The sequence below is a fragment of the Cyprinodon variegatus genome, unplaced genomic scaffold, assembly GCF_000732505.1.
Source record: "Cyprinodon variegatus isolate N-32 unplaced genomic scaffold, C_variegatus-1.0 Scaffold234, whole genome shotgun sequence".
NCBI lineage: Eukaryota > Metazoa > Chordata > Actinopteri > Cyprinodontiformes > Cyprinodontidae > Cyprinodon > Cyprinodon variegatus.
The window spans coordinates 733,162-752,872 of record NW_015150687.1 but is presented as its reverse complement, the minus strand read 5'-3'; the positions used below and the strand labels follow the sequence as shown (position 1 = coordinate 752,872).

The 19,711-nt window shown below is 37.8% G+C and overlaps 1 protein-coding gene across 1 annotated transcript; it reads right to left on the bottom strand.

Moving 5' to 3' along the window:
- Window positions 1-1,142: 1,142 nt before the first annotated feature.
- LOC107088947 (BCL2/adenovirus E1B 19 kDa protein-interacting protein 3-like) lies at window positions 1,143-13,733 on the bottom strand. The gene is made up of 6 exons (XM_015381418.1): window positions 13,577-13,733; window positions 6,753-6,903; window positions 6,536-6,617; window positions 5,907-5,980; window positions 5,230-5,376; window positions 1,143-1,879 (listed from the first exon to the last, which is right to left on the bottom strand). The coding sequence occupies exons 1-6, from the start codon at window positions 13,617-13,619 to the stop codon at window positions 1,831-1,833; spliced, it is 546 nt and encodes a 181-aa protein (XP_015236904.1). The 5' UTR covers window positions 13,620-13,733; the 3' UTR covers window positions 1,143-1,830.
- Between the last annotated feature and the right edge of the window lie 5,978 nt (window positions 13,734-19,711).

Below are 19,711 nucleotides of genomic sequence, written 5' to 3'. Positions count from 1 at the left end.
AGCTGTTTATTATTTACTCTCCAGATACAAAGTATTTATATTGTAAAAACACTGTACATTAAAGTATTTTGTTTATTTTCTTAACTCTGTCACTTATTCTGTTAATGTTATACACATTTTTAAGGTCCAAATTGTGTGACCACTTCTGCCATTACCTTTTGCTGCTGTAACACCACAATTTCCCCATTGTGGGACAATACATGGATTTTCTATTCTATTCTATTCTATTCTATTCTATTCTATTCTATTCTATTCTATTCTATTCCATTCCATTTACCATAGTCATGTTGATTTTAACATTTCTTTGGTGTCCTGAAATTTTTAGGTTAACAAATATCTTGGATTTTCTTTCTGTAAGGGGAAGTTCCATGTGGTTGTCTGAATGGAAACCAGGTGCTCTGTGCTTGTTTTTGTTTGGTCTTATTGCTGCGTCGTCAGCTTGGTGTGTCTACAAGTAGCTTAACAAGCTCAATGGGAGGCCTTACATCAAACGCTTTGCTATAATAGCTGATAAACTCACTGGGTTTGGTCAATTCCTGCAAAATTTTCAGTGTTTCTCAATCCAAAAATGTATTTTAGACTGTTCAGAAACATCAGGCTTCTGCTTTACAGGAGAGCAATGAATATCAAATCTGTGTTGGGTTAAAGCAGCAGCTTGTAAGAAAAAAAGGGGGGGGGAGGGGGGGTTATGTGTGGTGATGAATGACAAATGCAGATGGAGAAATGTTAGTATGATGTCATAGCATTTTTATTCTTGTTAGACAAGAGTAAAGGCCCCTAGGGTGGAATATACCCAGCATCATTTGCTGTGATTTACCTCCCATGGAAACAGGTAGAAAGTAGCAACAGATGCTGTGGTTCGTTTACAGGTTGTTAACAGCACAGTTGCTAGTAAAAATCTTTCATTCTGTCGCCCAGGACTGCATGCAAATAATCTCCAGACAACGAAAACCCAGAAACTAAAAATATTTGTTGTACCACCGCCAAGACTTACCTCAGCAAATCTTTGTGCTTTGCTGGCTAGAAAAGCCTCGCTAAGCCTGTATTAGTTAAATGAGACAAACATGTGCACACCAACTACTGCCATGCTGAGGGTTGAGGAAAAAACGGAAAAAAAGAGACCAAAGTTTCATGAAGGTTTGAAGGAGTGAAGTTTAATGAGATCGTGACTGTCTTTGTCAGAGGTCAAATAGATTTAATTGCTTCCTGGAACAAAAAACACAATCAAAACCGTTTCTACGTTCACTCAGCCAACTAAAAGTCTTTACATTAGAGTCGACATTAGGGCAGACAAAAAGAACAAGAACCCTCTTTTAAGCAGCTCAGACATACAGAGGGTCATTACTTTTAACAAATAACAGACATTTTGCTTTATCAAGGATAGGGAGAATAGCTAGCACGTATTATCTGCCTCATCTCATCAGAACACTCTGTTCCCATCCAACCATTTTCATCTCCCCTTCACAAAAGGATGCATTGTTCCCTCGCTATTTCCTCTTGTATCTTGGCAATCCCTTTCCTTTGATTATTCTTTACCTGGTTGAGATCAGTGTTACTCTGCTGGAGAGTAATAGTGACCGCAGTCTGACTCATTGGTCAGCGTCCATCAGCTTCTCAGGCCCGACCACATGTACAGTACATATAGTTAAATATGATAAAAATAAAAATAGAGTGCTGCTGGATAGACAGAGGTACATGGAGGCAGGTTTTTATGTTAGTCCCATGGAAAGGGAACGGGGCAAGTTAGTGTGGGAGAAAGGGCTGACTGTGACCTTATTGACCAGACTGTAACTGAACAGACTGAACAGGAACTTGAGTCTACAGTCAATGTCACAGTGTGCTAGCTGAGGAAGCGGCCAGTCGTTTCCCAATGTAGATGCTGAAAAGAGAGAAAAGAAAACAGATTTTAAGGATGCATCTAAAATAAAAACTTCCTTAAAGTCGGGTGGCATTTACCATGAGTGGAAACCTTTAGGTAATATACCAGGAATGGAAAAATGAAGGGCCAGAAGTGCTCTTATGCCAAGTGTGAAGCTGCTTTTAACATTTAGGTGTTTTATCATTTCTCTGGTTAGCACTGTCACCTGAGACCAAAAAGTCTCCAAAGCTGAATTTAATCTTTTCTTTCATCTGCCCAGAAATAATTGTGGAAAAGCTTAAATATAATCAAAATGCACATGCAGTAAACAAGAATGGATAAAATGTTTTAGATGCAATTTAACATTGCCCTCCTTTGTACAGAAAATATGACCTTGCATAAATTAAAGGAAAAATATCCAAAGCTGTAGCCTTATAAGTTAACTGCATTTTCGATAAAGCCATAGTGTCTGCATTATTCAGCATTAGCGATTAAATATTACCATATGTCTTTTTTATATTTTGGTAAAATGGTAAAAAATGTTAAAAAAATATATACCGGTATAAATAATTAATGCTTGTTTATTTAAGCAAGAAGTTTACAGTTTTGCTTTTTTAAACCTTAAGAAATATTAAATGAATGGCTCATTGCTGCAAGAGAATTAAGCAATGTTTAAATTTTCAAATTCTTTTTTTTATTTGGATTTAATTGAAGTTATTAGCTGTCAGTATGGTAGTTATTTCATGCACTAGTTGCATGACTAATTCAGGACAAATTCAAAGGATTTCTTTACCTCCTCCCCCTTCCATCTAGATATGCACAAATCCGATGCCTGGATCAGATATCGGCTCAGATATTGACTAATTTGTTGGATTGGTGATTTAATATCGAAGATCAAATTCAGTGCACTTAACATGGAACTATTATCTCTATCTGTTTGCTGCTTATTTGTTAATAAATAATTAAAAAGTACATTAATATCTGTGTTAATTTGTTACCCTTTTCTTAAGTATATTTATGACAAGACTAAAGCTTTCACACATGGCAAAATATATGGTTCACGCATTCAACAGTTAAACTGCATAGGGTTTTAACAGATATGCTCATGTATTTGGATTGGATTGGATTGGATCGGAAAAAACTGGATTGTTGCATCTCTACTTCCGTCAAGTGCTGCAGAATCCTGTTAATCACTAACTTGAGTTTACTCAGGTTTATGGCAGAAGGGGAATCACCTAAAATATCCAGGGCAGTAGGACCAGTGTTAAAGAAATTGCCCTTTTAGCAGAGATTCAAGATAACTGTTAGTTAGATTATTGCCAGTTCCAAAGCAGATTTCTACCATTCTAAAACTGCTCAAATCTAGACCATGTTAGGACAATGTTATTTATTAAGTCTTTTCTTTATGACATTGATTTAGAAGTTATTGACATAAGTAACAGTTCTATTGAATACAATGTTGTTACAGTCTTGGTTCTGTTATGTTTTCTTTTGAGTATTCAGTTCTACTTTGCTCCATGTTTTCTAGATTTATTGGTTTAATTCTTATTTTGTTGTGTTTTCTGGTTATTTTTCCGTTTTCAGGTTTTTATTTGTTGCCCTCTTGTGTTCTCCTTTTTCTCTAGCTCTTTGGATTCCTGCCTCAGCTGTCTATTTACCTTTAATTAAATCCACAAGAAACTCACTTCTGCCTCCCTGCCTCTGCATTTGGGTCCTCAAACCACAAGCAAATCCTGACAAATGTTCAGCATGGGTCATGTACCGCAAGCAGGTTCTAAAAACCATTTAAATATTCTGCAACACTGTTAGCTGCAAAATTAAATGGGTGTTTTTGTGGGAATAAAGAATAAAAGGCAGATTAGACTTCGGCAACCGCACACATCAAATGTCGCTTGGGTCTGGTCGTGAATCAGTTTTGCTGGTATGCTTCCGCAAGGTCAGTCTGGAATTTTTAGGGACGCACAGCGGTTTCCGGCCGAAGCACAAGGGGGAGCCTATTCGAGACCTCGCAAGAACTTCGGCAGATGGTCACGAGAACTTTGGCCGCGCCGGCGGGAGTGTTTATCTTCTAAAAAAACAATGGCGCGTCCGCAAGATGTCACGGACATGGATCTAGAGTTACTAGGCAGGTTCTGTTAATGGAGCGAACCGCCTCGATTAAGCTTTCGTCATAGTTGTCCATTGTAGTTGTTCCCTGGTTTTTAAAAATGGCGCGCTGGAACCCAATCGAGAAGGACGACCACACAGACATACCAAGGACCAATCACAGCTACTTTTGGTCTGTGCACTTCCGCTTGTGGTCTGCGCGGGTTTGTGACCGTCCGACACGTATTCAGAATTTTTTTGAGGTGTGCAATGATGGTTGCAGAACCTCTGCACGGGGGGTTTGGTCGCACACAGAAACAGATTTGATGGTTGCAGAGGCTATGTATCAGAAGCATAAATTGGCAGGGCGGCTCCTTCTCCTCTCGATGCATAATTCTGACGGCTAAAAGAAGGAGGCTACTGTAAAACTCTCTTGCTAAACTAAAGAGAATTTTGCCTCATTAAGCATATTTCCTATTATAATAAGGCCCCATGCACTAGCATACAGATGGGAACACTTCTTTAAATTATAGCTGGTAAACAGCTGGAATAGTTAATCAACAAGTACTTAGTCTCTTCCCCCGAAATGAGCTGATATTTATTCTGTAGTAAGATTAAGCCAGTCAAAATAAAGATAACAATATATAAATTAAATAATGTTTGTTCAAGTAATCAAAATGTCATGTCTTTAGCAGCAGTTTTTTTTCTTCCAAATTCTAAATAAAATCAATTAGAAGATGTGTTACTTTATAGGGTTAATAACACAATAGTAAAACAGGAACAGTTGATTTAATTGACAGAAAACTATGTTTTATATGCCCATTTGCTTGAGACTCCTTGAAGTGTCATGTTTTGATTAAAGACATTTGAAGATATATGCAGATATAAGGCAGATATAAGCTTAGAAACTGTATGCACTTTGTTTTTGTGTTAGCTGAACTCTCCGGTGACTGATTCTGTTTCTCTGAACTAAGAGTGTTTAGATGGAAGTTTATGTCAAGTAATAAGGATTTTATTGGTTTAACTAAGTTTCTCTCTGAGGTCTGAGCTGCTGATTATTATCTATTATTTTTATGATTCAGATTCTCTTTTGTGATTGTTCATTTGTATTCATTTCATTTTAATCAAACAAATCCCATCAACAGATGTATATATTTTAAACATGACAAAAGATGAAGGGATTACAACAGAATTTAGACATTTATTAATTTGTCAGTCTTATATGTAAGTCATAAACACCTAAAACATATAAATAAAAGAAAGTTTTTCTTGTTAATATGCCTCACCCAACACCAAGTGTGAGCAGATGTGAAGCCAGCAGGGAGGGAACAAGAATGAGGAGAACATCGGATGAGAAAATTCCTCTTTTCATCACCTCTGTCTTCCTAACACTGAGAGAGCTTGGCTGTTTTGGGTGTTGAAACACGAACTCTCTGCAGAGAGAAGAGCGAGAATTCAGAGATAAAAGATGCACAAGGATGAAAGACCAGAAAGAGGAAAAACAGAGATAATGAGAGCACGAGAGAGGACTGTGAAGAAATAACGATACCAGCAATCTGAGAGCAGTCAGAACCACTAACTGTCAAAATGGGCTATTATAGTGGAGCAGATTTAATATCAAGTGGAGCATGATAAATAAAAATGAATGCAGTTCCAATTCCTCAAAGGTATAATATAATTCATACATAAAGAAAAAAAGGCTATTGAAGTTCAGCCAAATAAACACACTAAACAAAGTGAATTCTGAATCTCTTGTTGAAAATGTGTGCAACTGACCTGCATTTTAAACTAGAGATGAAATAAACAAAAAAACAAAAAAAATACATGCTTTATTTTTTGTTCTTTTTATTAGGCAGTGTGTTTTTGTTTTTAGAGAGAGACAGGTCATGACCAGATCTTGAAACAGTTTAAGCTTTTTGCTGAGGTTAGTGTTACTCTAGCAATCAGATTAACCTTGTCTTACTTTGGTGGCATATTTTCAGGTCTACTGGACCAGTCCCACACCCAGTCTGTGTCCCCCCGTCGCTCAGATTCCTCCTGCATGATTCAAAAGGGAATTATATTTTGTATCAAAACTAAAGGCTTACAAATAAAATGTAATAATCTAACACACAAGATAAACAATCATAGAATGCCTCAAACACTAGTTTACAAAGGAAAGAAAGTAAGATAACACTGTAATTGAATAAAAAGCAAGATAATTATGTCTTCAAAATTGTTACGATTTTTTTAGATATATTTTTATACTGTTGTAATGATTGAAATCTTAAACATGGGAGTGATGTCCTAGTGGTTAGATCAGTGTGCTTGCGCTCTGAGAAGGTTGCAAGTTCCCGTTTCAATCCCAACAACCTGCACTCTGGGTCCCTGAGCAAGACCCTTAACCCCACCCTGCTCCCCGAATGCCACGCAATGGCAGCCCACTGCTCCCCAAGGGGATGGGTTAAATGCAGATGTTAATTTCTCCAGTGTGAGATTATTAAAGTTACATTATAAATTATTTATTAAATTATAAACACAGTCTCCTTTTTGTGTTTGTTTAACAGCTCTATTATAGAAACTTCAGGGGCCAAAAAGTAAATAAATGATTACCTGAATGGGGATGCAGTCACTGTCCTGCTCACTGTTGGGTCTGGGAGAACCAGCGGAGCGTGGTGTCATCACCTGTGGAGGACTACAAACAAGAGACTGTTTCAGTGAGCCAAGAAAGCTGTGTAAAATGTCAATGTTGCAAAAATTCTACCAATGTAAACACTTGAAAATCAGTAATGTTTGATTTAATCCTTCTGTGGAAGCCAAAGATCATCACCTGTCTCTACTCCTCTCACACTCAAGTTGTGCCTCAAGGAGGATCCTCTCTTGCTCCCCCTGCAGGGCAGAAGAGACACTATCCTGAGGTCCTGTCAGACTCTCGCTTCGGCTCAAAGCTGCAATCAACTCCTCTACCTCAACCCAGGAACCTAAAGAGGAAAAACAACATCAATATAATTGCATCACAGTGTGGATGGGTTTGGCGTATTCTGCAACAGGTGAAACAGCTAAGTATTTGGAAAAAAAGGATCCTGTTTATTGCATTTTAATTTCAAAACAACACTTTCTCTCTTAAAGACATTTTTATTCAGAATTAAGATATTACATTTCAGAACAGAAATCCTTATTCTGAGAGTAATGAGTACTAATCAGCCTCAAAATTCATGCTATTAGACATTGTTTAAAGCAGACTACAGTGCCCCCTATTGGCTGGTGCAAGAAAGTAAAAACCCCGAAACTGAATAACCTATATCTAAGTTTAGACGAAGGTAAATTAGTCATAATTTTTTGTGCTAAATGTTAAACTTCCTGCAGTGAACAGTGAAAAGCATGGTTAAATGAGGCCAACTTGTGGGCATTTAGGGGTAAATCTGTGCTAAAACAAGCACACACTAAAGAAGGCAGAGATTTCATTCTATTGGAGGAAACTGTTGCTAGGCAGAGTTACAACTTTCAATCGGAGAGCAATCCAAATCTTGGAGTAGAGAGGACAGATATGATTGGGCAAGGTTAATGTGAACAGGGAGGAAGTTTAAACCCAAAGAAGGATGACAACATTTTTCAAAATGTATAAAATTGGAAAAGCAGAGTTTTAAGTGCAAGCATGTGAGACTACAAATAAAAAGACCTTCTCTAAAATGGAAAATGTACAATATTTAAAGAATATTTTCCTCCAATGCTTTTCCACCTTCTATTAAACACATTAAGCTTGAAAATATCCTAAAAGAAGGGGATCCCTGTAATATGTATTTGAATACACCTATATATAACCTTTAAGATTTTCATTTAAAAGTTTAAATAAAATCTTATATTTTTCTCTAAATAATGTGGGTAGACACAATTTCATTTTACTTCCTACTTTCATTTCAAACCTGCAGCAAAGCATTTTATAACAATAAATGTTACTATTATGAATCCATTTATTTATTTATTATTTGTGTGTAAGCACCAATGAGTAATTATCATAAGTGTTCAAATGGCATTTATAGAGACCTTCAGATTTAAAATTTTTTAAGGTTTCATTTTACACATTAATTCTACTAATTATAATTCTTATTAAAGCTCTGACTGATTATTTCTATTTAAGGCAGTGTAAGTACAATCCCAGATCAAACCGAAATAACTGTAGGTAAGCTCGGGCAAGTAGATGATATTTACTGGAGTCAAATAATCAGATTAACTTACAGTAAGGTTTAAATGGATTAGAGAAAACAACGTGCATCATTTGGTTGGAAGGAAATTAACAAACATCTCTTTACACACAGACTTTTTTTTCCACCTGAAAAAGTCACCTAAAAATTATCCAAAACTACAAAATAAAAATGAAAAATTATCCTGAATCTGGGCATCTACTTATCATGTCTTATGAATTTATTGTTTTCGTTGATGATGTTGAACAAAATTAGCCCTTCATCTAATTGATCAAATGTATTGTTGATTAAAAAAGTTGGATTTGAAACTGCATTATTCATGTCAAACAAATTAGAGAAGGAGGTCATGTAGATGAAGTGCTCTCTGTTTCCTTTCAAATGGTTTAATGTTTAGAGGCTGAATAAACACGTGCGTGTGTTTTGTACTGACGTAAGATGAATCATAGATGTCTCAAATGACCTAAGGTGACCTTATAAGACCTACAGGACTGCATTGAATGGGATACGTTATCATCAAACAAAAGCATATAACACATTTAAATAAATAAAACTAAAGAAAGAAAAAAAACACAATGAAATATGAAGGCATCTTTCTGTCAGTAAGTTCTAAAAATGTCCAAGCAGAATGTATGAATGAATGGACACAGAGGCTCACTGAATGCAGGAAGGATTTACCACTGGTGTGTATGGTGTGCACAGGCTCACAGCTAAACATTAGGGCACAGCTAACCCAGGCTGACAGCGTGCTGCCTTACATAAGATCTTATTTCTGTTTCAGATTAGCCATTCACCCTTTCTCGTCCTCCCTCTTGTTTTTTTCCTGCAACACGGTTTTCTCTCTCCGAAATTAACAGATTTGCTAAAATATCTCATCTAATGTGCCAATGGAAGTCTACAGCTTCCTCCTCTAAACTTCACCTTGTTAATTCTATATTACTCCCAAATAACAGCTGAGAGGGACAAGCTGAAGTGGATGCTATGCTGTAGGGTAGGATAGGAGGGCAGAGGGAACTATGCCATTGCCCTAGTTATTTCGCTACAGAGAGGTTGGTGTGACATAACTGCGCCGCTGCCTGACTTATCTGTAGCCATTCTGGATCAGATTCTATGCAGTCCCATACACAGTCATCTGTGCAGCTGCCAAATCTGCTTTATGTAATGCGGACAAGAGCTGGATGCTGAAAGAGCCATTGAGGTTGCAACACAACCGATTTATAATTGGTTTCCTGGGGAATAAATGGCTGTTCAAAAAGTATTAAGGTGCGAGGTGACGCTTTAAAGGTGCTTCAGAGGAGAGGGGAGGGTTTTAACATATTAAAAACCCATAGCTTTGTGGCAAATAACAAAAATACGATTTGTTTCTGTCAATTTCTATCTAAAAAACTCTACTTCTTTGCTACATGTTATTAAAGGGCCATTTATTGTGCACATTATTGTGCGGACAAACCCAAATCATTGTGCACACTGCATTTGTGTTACCAGCGTTTCTGAAAATCAGAACTTCAACGAAGCTTAGCAACGAAACGGAGCTCTGTGCATTGATGTCATCTCAACCACTTATGCTTTAATGATGACCCATCTAAATTTGCAGATGCAGACTGAGACCTTTTTTTAATCATTATTTTTGTAACTGGCCAATTAGAAATGCTGTGTAATCATATAGTCAGAGGGTATTTCAAATACTTAGAGATGTGCAAGATCAAAAATTTTATGAAAAATTTCTGAACTGTTTTTTTTGTCTTCGATTTGATTACACAAATATAAGCTGTGATTTCTCCTTAAGAACTATAATGTTAAAACATAAAAGATTTAGATTTTTTTTCCAGCATTCTCTCTACAAGCTGATATAAGCTGAAGGCAATACCACATGTATGCAGATAAGTCACTACATAAAACAGGAGTTCAATAGTATTTCTAACAAAGACAAAGAATCACATAAATAACTTTTCAAACTTGCTTTTGCATCTTGCGCTATCAATTAACTCTAAAGCGTCCAAGGCCACATAAAGGTAAATGTTCTTGGCTCAAAATGTTAAAACTGAAAAACTTTGACTGTACAACATCAACTTTGTTCACTGTTGAAAGCATATTTCTTTTGCACAGCCAGAAAAAGCCAGAAACATGTCTGCATATGTTAAGTTTAGAGCTTTTGTGTTTTTTCTGACCTAATTTAAACATCTTACTTATTCTTAAAATATTTACATTTCATCACTATTCATTTAGTAAAAGCCACCATCATAAAGAACATTTTTACCACAACTAAAGCCATATTTTTGGCTTTTCAGAGTGGAATTTGAAAAAAAGATTACATTGTACTAGCAGCTGAAATGTCATATGCCAGAAGCAACTGGTGCTCTATAAACATTAAATGTCCACCTATGGGGATAAAGGGAGCATGGGTGGAATACCTTTTAGACTTCAGATTTGATTTGAGTTCTTTTTTCCAATATTTTTTGAAATTGCATACTTGCAATGGCCACAAGCCATGTGCGACTCTTTTGATCCAAAATCAAAATAAGGTCCCCTCCTCATTTATTAAATGTGTGAACTCCTACCTTTTTCACTCTATAAATATATCACTCATCAGGTACTGTTTGTTTTCTCTCTATAAAATCCCGATAAAAACATACTATTGTGTAAAATTTAGCAATTTATTTGTTTCCTGTATTTGAAACTGCACGCAATAGAACTAAACTATAGAGAAATAAAAATCTAGTTTTTCATTCACACTATAAAGGGACAATGTATAACTTATTTGTCTTTTAACTTTTTTTGACTGTTGAACCGTTCAATTCAATATATATTAGAAAAGTTGAATTCCTCTTTATGTACAGCTCAGTTTGGTCCAGCAGCTTCTTTGTTTTCCTAGCAGCCATATTTCCCGAGATGCTTTCATGTGTTTCATTATCTAACTTATTATTCAAAGGTAATGGGGGTTAATGTTTTCCTTCTTTTTTATTGAGTGCAGACTGAGCTTGCAGGTGCTGATCTTGGCTGTTTTTTGGAGGCCAACATGCACTTGTTTACTGCAAGGATCAGCTACTAGCACTGGCAAACAATCTGGTCAGAGGAATGGCAGCTAGCAGAGTTAATACTCCAGGGTAAACATCGAAATCTTCTGTCTGATCAGAGCCCATGGTTGAGATAGTGGTAAGAAAAAGGGTGTGCCTTTTTTTCTTAATAACCACTGGTGCAGCTCAGATCATGTCACGCTTACAGAGATTTTCCATAAAGTACATTAAGTTTTTACCTGTTGAAGCTGCAGCCGACATCTTGTACATCATTGCAATCAGTAACAACAGCGGTCTGTACCTCATCTCTCAACAGGACACTCAGTATGGTGAAGGAGTTTGACATTGTCACTATAACACTCTGTGGCTTCTGTCATAAGCATCACTTCAAGGCCGTTTATAATTCATTTAGCTCACCACTAGATGGGTCGCCAGTGTCATAATCTTACACACTGAGGCTTTAAATAAACCCAGACATATTGACAAGAAAAAGCCAAGTCTCCACATCTCTAGTTTCTTATTGTTGTTTAAAGCCTTTTAGTTTTACTCTCTCATTGTTTAGATTTGGATCTTATGAAAGGGATATGTAAAAAAAGCCTTTTTATTTTACCCTTTACAACAAAAAAATTGGTTGATTAGCAGACTTTCACCACAGTAATTCAACACTGATGCACCTATAAGCCTGTAGTCTGTTTTCTTGAATTTACTTTGGATCAGAGGTTCCCACGCTGTTCATAAGATGTGACGCCAACCCATGTTAATGGGATTCTACCTAGCAAACAATCATGGCATTATATTCTAGATGGATTTCGTGTATACTCAAATGCAACTGTCATCCAGCTCAACTAACCAATGGCGATTCCAGTTAAGGTGAAAAAAGTAAGAAAAAAAAACAACCTGCCAAGTACATGTGCAAGCAACAAGAACAAGCAGAAGAGTGCTGCAGTTCTGTGTTTTGGCCACAGTTGGCAGGATCATAAAAAACTCAGAAATGCCTCTTTAAAGAAACTGATAAATAAAAAAAACAATATCCTGTTCACCAAAGCTAATCTATGTAAAATAAGTTGTTTAAGGCTACGTTCACACTGCAGGCCTTAATGCTCAATTCTGATTTTTTTGTGACATTTTTTTGCGTTGATGTTCACATTTCTAAATACATGCGACTTGTATGTAAACTCCTGTGTGAACTGCAGTCATGCAACGCAAGTATCCCGCATGTGCAGTAGAGGACGCAATGATGCCACAAGCCAGCATGCTCTGTGTTTATGGAAGTAAACATGGATGTAGTGCTAGAGCGCATCTAGCGATCTTTCCAAACCCCAAAACCTCAATCTTTTCAAGATGGTTAAAAAAATACTGCTCTATGCATCATCGTCTGCCATGGTTGTTGTTCTTCTTGCTGCTTCTGTGTAGCAAGAACCAGAATAGTGACCTATGTCGGTTATTAATGACGATCAGGTTGGATGAATGCGACCTGGCCGTTCAGACACAGATCACATTTGAAAAGATCAGATTCGTATTGGATTCAGGACCACTTAACCAAGTGGCCTGGAACGCATTGGAAAAAAATTGGATCTGTGTTGTTCAGACAGTCCTGACCAGATCAGATCCAGGTCGCATATGGGCAAAAAAAAAAAAAAAATCGGATTTGGGTCACTTCAGGTTGCAGTGTGAACGTAGCCTTAAGAGAGCAAACACTGTGTGCTATAAAATATGCTAAATGATGGCTTGCACCTGCCTGTCTGATTATTAAGGATTTTTCAGTCAGAGCAATTATTCAAATACCTGGCAGGGTATTTCACAAAACATTGAAGAGCTTTTCACAGAGTCAGCATCACAACTTCATGTTTACATTTATCAGTATGCATCCTATAAGTTAAAGTTCTTGCAATGAAAGCAAATAAAGACAGTTTGTGTTTTCATTGCCAGCCCTGAAATGATCAGGTTAAGTCTTGGATAAACACTGGAAGAAGCTCTCAGGTCTTTTTTTCCAAAACATTTCCTCACTGTTTGGCCCCTCCTTCCACTGATCCACCTTTTACCCAGCATCCACTGTGCAAACCAACGTGCAGCCTGCAGAGAGGAGCCTAATTGGCTTACAGAGATGCAAAAAGGTGAGTCAGGGAATCCGTTTACACAATGACTGAGGCAGTGGCAACAACAATGACAACAGTAAAAGTGGCAGTGCTTTATTATGACTATGGAGTTTTGTCCACTCATGGTTAAATTTGTTTTGAACATATTTACATACATAAAAATATATTCTCTTTAGCCAAATTTTCTCTAAATTAACAATAACAAAAACAGAGAGCTGCGCCCACAAATTAAATAATTTAGAGAACAAAGAGGATCAGCCTTGCTGTGAAAGATAAGCGTGTATGTGTTATGATACAGAAGGAGGAGGAGGAGCCCGGCCTGGTTCCTGCCTCAGCATCACTTACCGTAAAGTCCATCCTCTGCTGTTTCGGTGTCGGACTGAGACATTCTTGTCCGTTAGAGGCTGATGATTGAAGGAAGAAGGCAAACTGCTGAAATCGAGTTCCTGTCCTGTATCAGGCTTCTTCATTCACTCCAGTGTTTGGATCGTCGCTGTTGACACTGCTGCGCTAATCCCCCCCTCCCCTCCCTGTCTGGACTCTCTCCCCCGCCTCCAGCCGTTTCTTCCACGTGTCACAAAAAGGTAAACAAACAGCCCCATGAGAACAACAACAAACAAAACAACTCACTGACTTTAGGGTTTATTACATTACCTTTACATTCATTCGTATTATGCTTATAATTTAAAACAAAATATTGAGATTAAATAAAAAAAATAGACCTTTGTGTAACTTTCAAAAGTACGAAAATATACAAAATGTGACAAAGAGGACCTAAAAGATTGTTTTAGTTTCTGTCACAATAGAAATACTAAGATTTTTTTTGTTGTTTGTTTGTTTTTTCTTTGTTTTTGTTTTTTTTGCATTGTCCTGTCTAGGGCTGGGTAAAAAAATCGATTTTGAATCGATTCCTTTACATTTTTGCAAAATCGATGTCTAGGGAATAAGATTGATTAGTTTAATAGTGACGTGCATGACGTTCACATTCCAATAAGCAGGAAAGATGCACTCAAGATTACTTCAAGCCAGACAGCTGCAAATATAGCCAATAGGTAGATTGAAGACATTAACAAATGGAGGCTGACCAGAAAACACCCTGTAGTTGATACAGGCAACACTACAAATATGGTTTGTGCATTGAAGATAGTGCAGCTCATGCATGTCTGCTGTGTACGCGCTGTGTCACCTCTGCTTGCTCGAGTGAGGCTTCACTTTTTCACTTTTCACAAACAAGTTTGCACCTTTGAGACAGTTTTGGTCACATCTCAAGTTTAAACTGTCCGATTTACAAGTTTGCGCTTTGTGTTTAATGTGACAGGAAAAAAATAAAATACCTGAGTATTTTGAAACACATTTGAACCACATTCATTATTTTAAAAATAAATTGAATCAAAATTAATCGATTTAGAACTGTATGAATCAAAATCGAATCAATATAGGACTTTGGCGAAAATTACCCAGCCCTAGTCCTGTCTGGCAATGAGGCAATAAGAATAATTGCCTTGATGCCAAAAAGAGCCCAACAGATTTTAGTTTCAACAGTGGAGCAGTTCAGCTATTTCCATATGCATGAAAATAGCTTTATTATAATTATGCACGGAGTATTACAGATTATATGGACACTGCAATGTATGTAGAACAGGAAAGAAAACAGAAAAAAAGGAGAAAAGATTAGAGAAAGATTGTAGAGCTATAGACTTTAAATTAGACCCACCCAATGGAACACATGTATAACACTAGAGCTCTAGGTTTGGATCATGTTATATCTGAAATAAAATAAAACAACAAATGCAGATCTGAATTATCATAAAACATTTTATTGCATTTACTGCAGCAGCATTTTGTCCAATAAAAACAGCAGTTTAATTTTAAAATACTTCAAAAGCATTCGTCCCTTTTTTTTTTGTGATTGCCTAATGTGCACAAATGAGCCGCTAAGGGGCTGGTTATACTACTGCAGCAGTGTGTTGCAGTGAGCTTGTTGCAGATATTTTTGATTTATGCTGAATTTTGAATCGTGGCCTGCGCTATGTTTTTCCACGACACAACGCAAAAAGGACAATCACGAACCAGCTGTGTCTAGATATGGCCGAGGCGGTGAGGAAGTTGGGGGATCCAGGTAGAAAAAGGGTCCCAGCGTTCTCGCGCACCTCGCTCTTTTAGCTGGTCCAACTTCATGAGTCGTTTTCTGCAATGGTGGTCATACAAACAAAACAAGCAAGTAATTACCAAACAGGACATACGCATATTGCAGGGTGGGTGTAGATTTGACCAATCAGAGGCCTCCTGTCTGCGGCACTGTGTGCTGTCACCTAGAATTTGGGAGAGGTGCAGCAGAGTGTCTGCGGAGGGGACAGGGACGTCTCTGCGTTCACTTGAACACCTATGCAGACGACTTAGTTTCGAAGTATAAATCAGCCTTAAATCAGCCTTAACCCTGCCCTAAAAGAGGTAAGGAGAAGGTAAGCAACTCTGCATGATGTTGCCATCACCACATTTTCCTTTGGGTAGGATATGTGCAGATTGATGATTTTCTTTCTAAAAATGTAAAACTGAATTTTGCATTTAGTGTTGCAACGTTTTACTTACCTAAAAAGTATTTCCTAAAAATGGAAGCTGGGTTTCTTGCTGTGCAACTGGCTACTACTCTTATTAATCCTCCCTTGTGTAGCCTGTGAATTAGTAGCCTGAGAGTTATGGTGGATTTGGGTTCATTAAGGACCCAAGTAGAGACCAACTGTTGCAAAAAAAAGTGTTCTTAATAAGTAGAACTCACAGAGAATAGCAGAAAGAATTAGTCTGTTGAGATAAAATACTAGAAAATGACACCTATAGAAGCTGTAGAGGAAAGGGTAGATAATAATATATTTTATGAGTATATCAGGGGGATCTAAAAAGTTGTGGAACAGAGCCAAAGAGACAGGGAAAATGAATAATGGACTAAGGGAACTAAACAAGACTCAAAGGAAAATTAAAACCTCACCGTAGAGGAAAAACTAAAATACAGAAACAGCAGGACACTGGATGAACATAAAAACCATAATGAGAAAATTTTAACTCATTGCTGTACTAAATGACCATTTGCTGTACTAATGCTCTCAACAAAATTTAATATTACAAGCCTAGGCATTAAAAAGGTATAAAGTATTTTGATAAAGAAATCTAAAACAACAATAATATAGAAAAAGTAATAAACAGAACATTTTCTGAAGATTCCTGGATAAAGTTGTAAAATAGAAAATTACATTTCAACTAGAAATATTGTTTAGCAAAGCCCGCAAAAAATGTTTGCGTGCAAGCATAACAAAATTCTAATTATGTCTACGCTTTGTCATTTTTTTCTTCCACTTCACAATAATATTTTGTGGTAGTTTGTAAAAGTGGCTATCTGTTAGGACAGGGGTCGGCAACCCAAACTGCTCAAAGAGCCATATTGGACCAAAAAATATCCTGTCTGGAGCTGCAAAAATGTATATATGCCTTGTATGGCAACACGGGCTCTAAGTGTAGAAAAGGACTACATGGGCTTAAATATATAATAAGCATTCATGATTAAATGTTAATTTTTAATGTATATCCTGGAGCAAATGTCACATAGTAGCATTAGGTGAGGGAGAAGCAGTGAACTCTCATTGGGCGGTTTAGGTTTTGTTGCATTGATGAAATTATAGAAACACGATAAAGGAATTTTTCTATGATGGATGTGTTTCTGTTGAGAGGAGTTGATAGAGTCATGAGGAACCAAGCAGGAACTGACTAGCAGAAAACTAGCTGAAGAAGTGGAGTTTGGAGATGCAATCCACTTCTTAAATCTATCTTTGCACTCCTCTAATTTATCCATAAGTTCTTCAGTCGCATTCTTTCTCTCACTCACAACTTTGTGTTCGGCTGCATATTTAGCCTTTCCTTGAAATGCCTTTCCAAATTTTTCTCTTTACTTTTTGACAACCTCTCATTACAAAGCAAAAAATGCAGGCAATCCTGCCACATTGATAATGATTCCATCCATTCTTTGAATCCTCTTTTCTCAACAGCTATCTTCCTTTTTTTCCCTTTGGTATCCATGGTCCGAGACCATTGGAACTCCTGCACAACATATTGAAAGAAAGAAACAAACAAAAAAATATTTTTATAAATTTCTGAAGCTCCAGGGAGACGCAAGTGGGACGCTAAAGAGCCAGATGGATCAGATGAGATACAGCTGGATTTATGCTGCCTTTTTCCAGCCATCAGTGGCCGATTATTCAAGCCGAGTGTGAGAGTTATCTAGCCTACCCTGCCTGCCTTGACTGTCTGACCCTGACCTGCTTCGGTCTCTGGACTCCTGAGCTTGCCCCTGTTTCCGTCTGTTTTTGCCTGTTTCTGTGTTCGGACTTTGCCTGTTAACGACCTTGAATCTGTTTCCTGACCCTGGCTTGAATTTTCGCTTTGGTACCTCTGCGTCTCTCTGATCTTCCGGTCTGGACATCTGCTTCGACACTTGCTCAGGATTCTGCCTCTGCTCTTCTGCGTCTGCTGGCTTCCGCTCTTCAGTCTGCTGGAGTTTACTCCTGGAACTCTCCCACTGCAAGCTATTGATAAGTCATCCGACTGGTTCCCACTCCTTTCTCTGGACATGGACAGATCTAAGAACCAGGTTAGTGACTCACATGCTCGTTATTGTTCCCTGTCTGAGTCTAGTGGTGAGTGTTTATCTCTACAGTGAATCCAGCAAGCTGGTCCCAGCTGACGAACCGCGTAATCGAGAAGCATTTATTTTTATACCAACCTGTTCTGTCTGCCTGAAATCTGGGTCCTTTTTTCTGAGTCTTGACACCTTCATCAGCTTGATTGCTGGTCCAATTCCGCTTTCACATCCTACATTTGCTCAAATCTCCCTTCATTGGTACTGTAAGTGGTAAGCCTCTAGGGTAATACAGTCACCAAATTACTGGTGGTGGTAGACCTTCATCATCTCATTCCTAAGTGCTCCAATGTGGATCTTTATGTCATACAGACGCTCATAAATTACTCCCCAAATGCTTAACATGTTTCATGCACAAATAGAGTCCCACAGGACCCAGTATATCACACAACTGCTTGTTCCTTCTCTGCCTCCATGCGGTTTGATTTCCATGTGTGGCCAGCCTCCCCTTCTCGCTTGTGGACCTGTTCTTGCTCACACCTGTCAACTTTTATCACTTTAAAAGTGTTACCCACCAGACAAAGAAACTTGCCTATGATTGGCTACTTTTCAGGAAATCATGCATCAGAGACCACCTTTTGCCAGATGGTCCCTGGTTACAGACTTGTCTGGATGATTCTTCCAATGTGGCCCCCTCTGCAGGGTCAAAGAGTAGATGTTGGTGTGGGTGAACACACCCTTCACCTGTGGGTGAGGGATATTAGCTTTATATTAGGCTCAGCAAGGGTATCAGGGTTCAACTCTTTTCTTTTGGGAGTGTCTTCCAGAGGGGTTTCAAGTCTTCTGATTTTACCCAATAAATTTAATTGTTGCTTTTTCTGTCAGGTTATAACCTTTACAGGTTTTTTCAATTTGTTTTACATGTAACAGGTCACAGACTGAAAACCTTCAGAGTAGACAACATAAATATCAAGGTAAATCACTTTCTAATACAGCAGAGTCTTGCAATTTAAAATGATTACTTTAATATCATATCAACAAGTTTAGGTTTGCTCGAGCTGTTTGAAACATTTGTGCTATGAGAGACTGGCCAGTGTTAATATTATGTTATCAGATGGAAGTGATTTTTTGTGTAAACCAAATCTATAAAGCAGTAAAGATAAAGACATATATGCTGCAAGTTTGTAATGAAGGACCTCATAATCCACTGTGCACCGAGAGTTGCATTGTTGTTTGTTTACTCCTTTAGTGTTGATGCATTGGGATATTGCTCCTTCATTGAGCGATGATGGTGCTTCCTAGGCATTATCATTGCTCAGGACTTCAAATAAGAGCTGAAAATCAACCAAGAATGACTAGAGCATGTACTCTCTGAAGCAGTTAAGCCTCCCAAAGAAAATGATGGTGCACCTCTACTCTGCAACTGAATCTATCCTCTCATCCTCCATCACTATCAGATACTGGTTTTAACAACATGAGCACAGTTCAGGTCAGAGATACAAAAACAAAAACAAAAACCAAACAGATGTAGTTGTAGATGAGATGTTATATTGGCTCAATAGATGGGGAGCAGATGGTTCTAACCATTTTGGAAGAGTGGAGAGTGGAGGGTCAGTGGTCAGGCAGGTTTTCAAATGAGTAAGAAAGAACTGAAGGAAATGACTGTGAAGTAGCAGCTAAGGATCAAGATAAGACTTAAGGCCAATTTATGCTTCTGACACATAGCCTCTGCAACCGTCAAATTTGTCTCTGTGCGCGACCACGCCCCCCATGCAGAGGTTCTGTCTTCGGACACCCCAGAAAAATCCTGACTACGGGTCGGACGGTCACAAATCTGAGCAGATCATACTTAGATT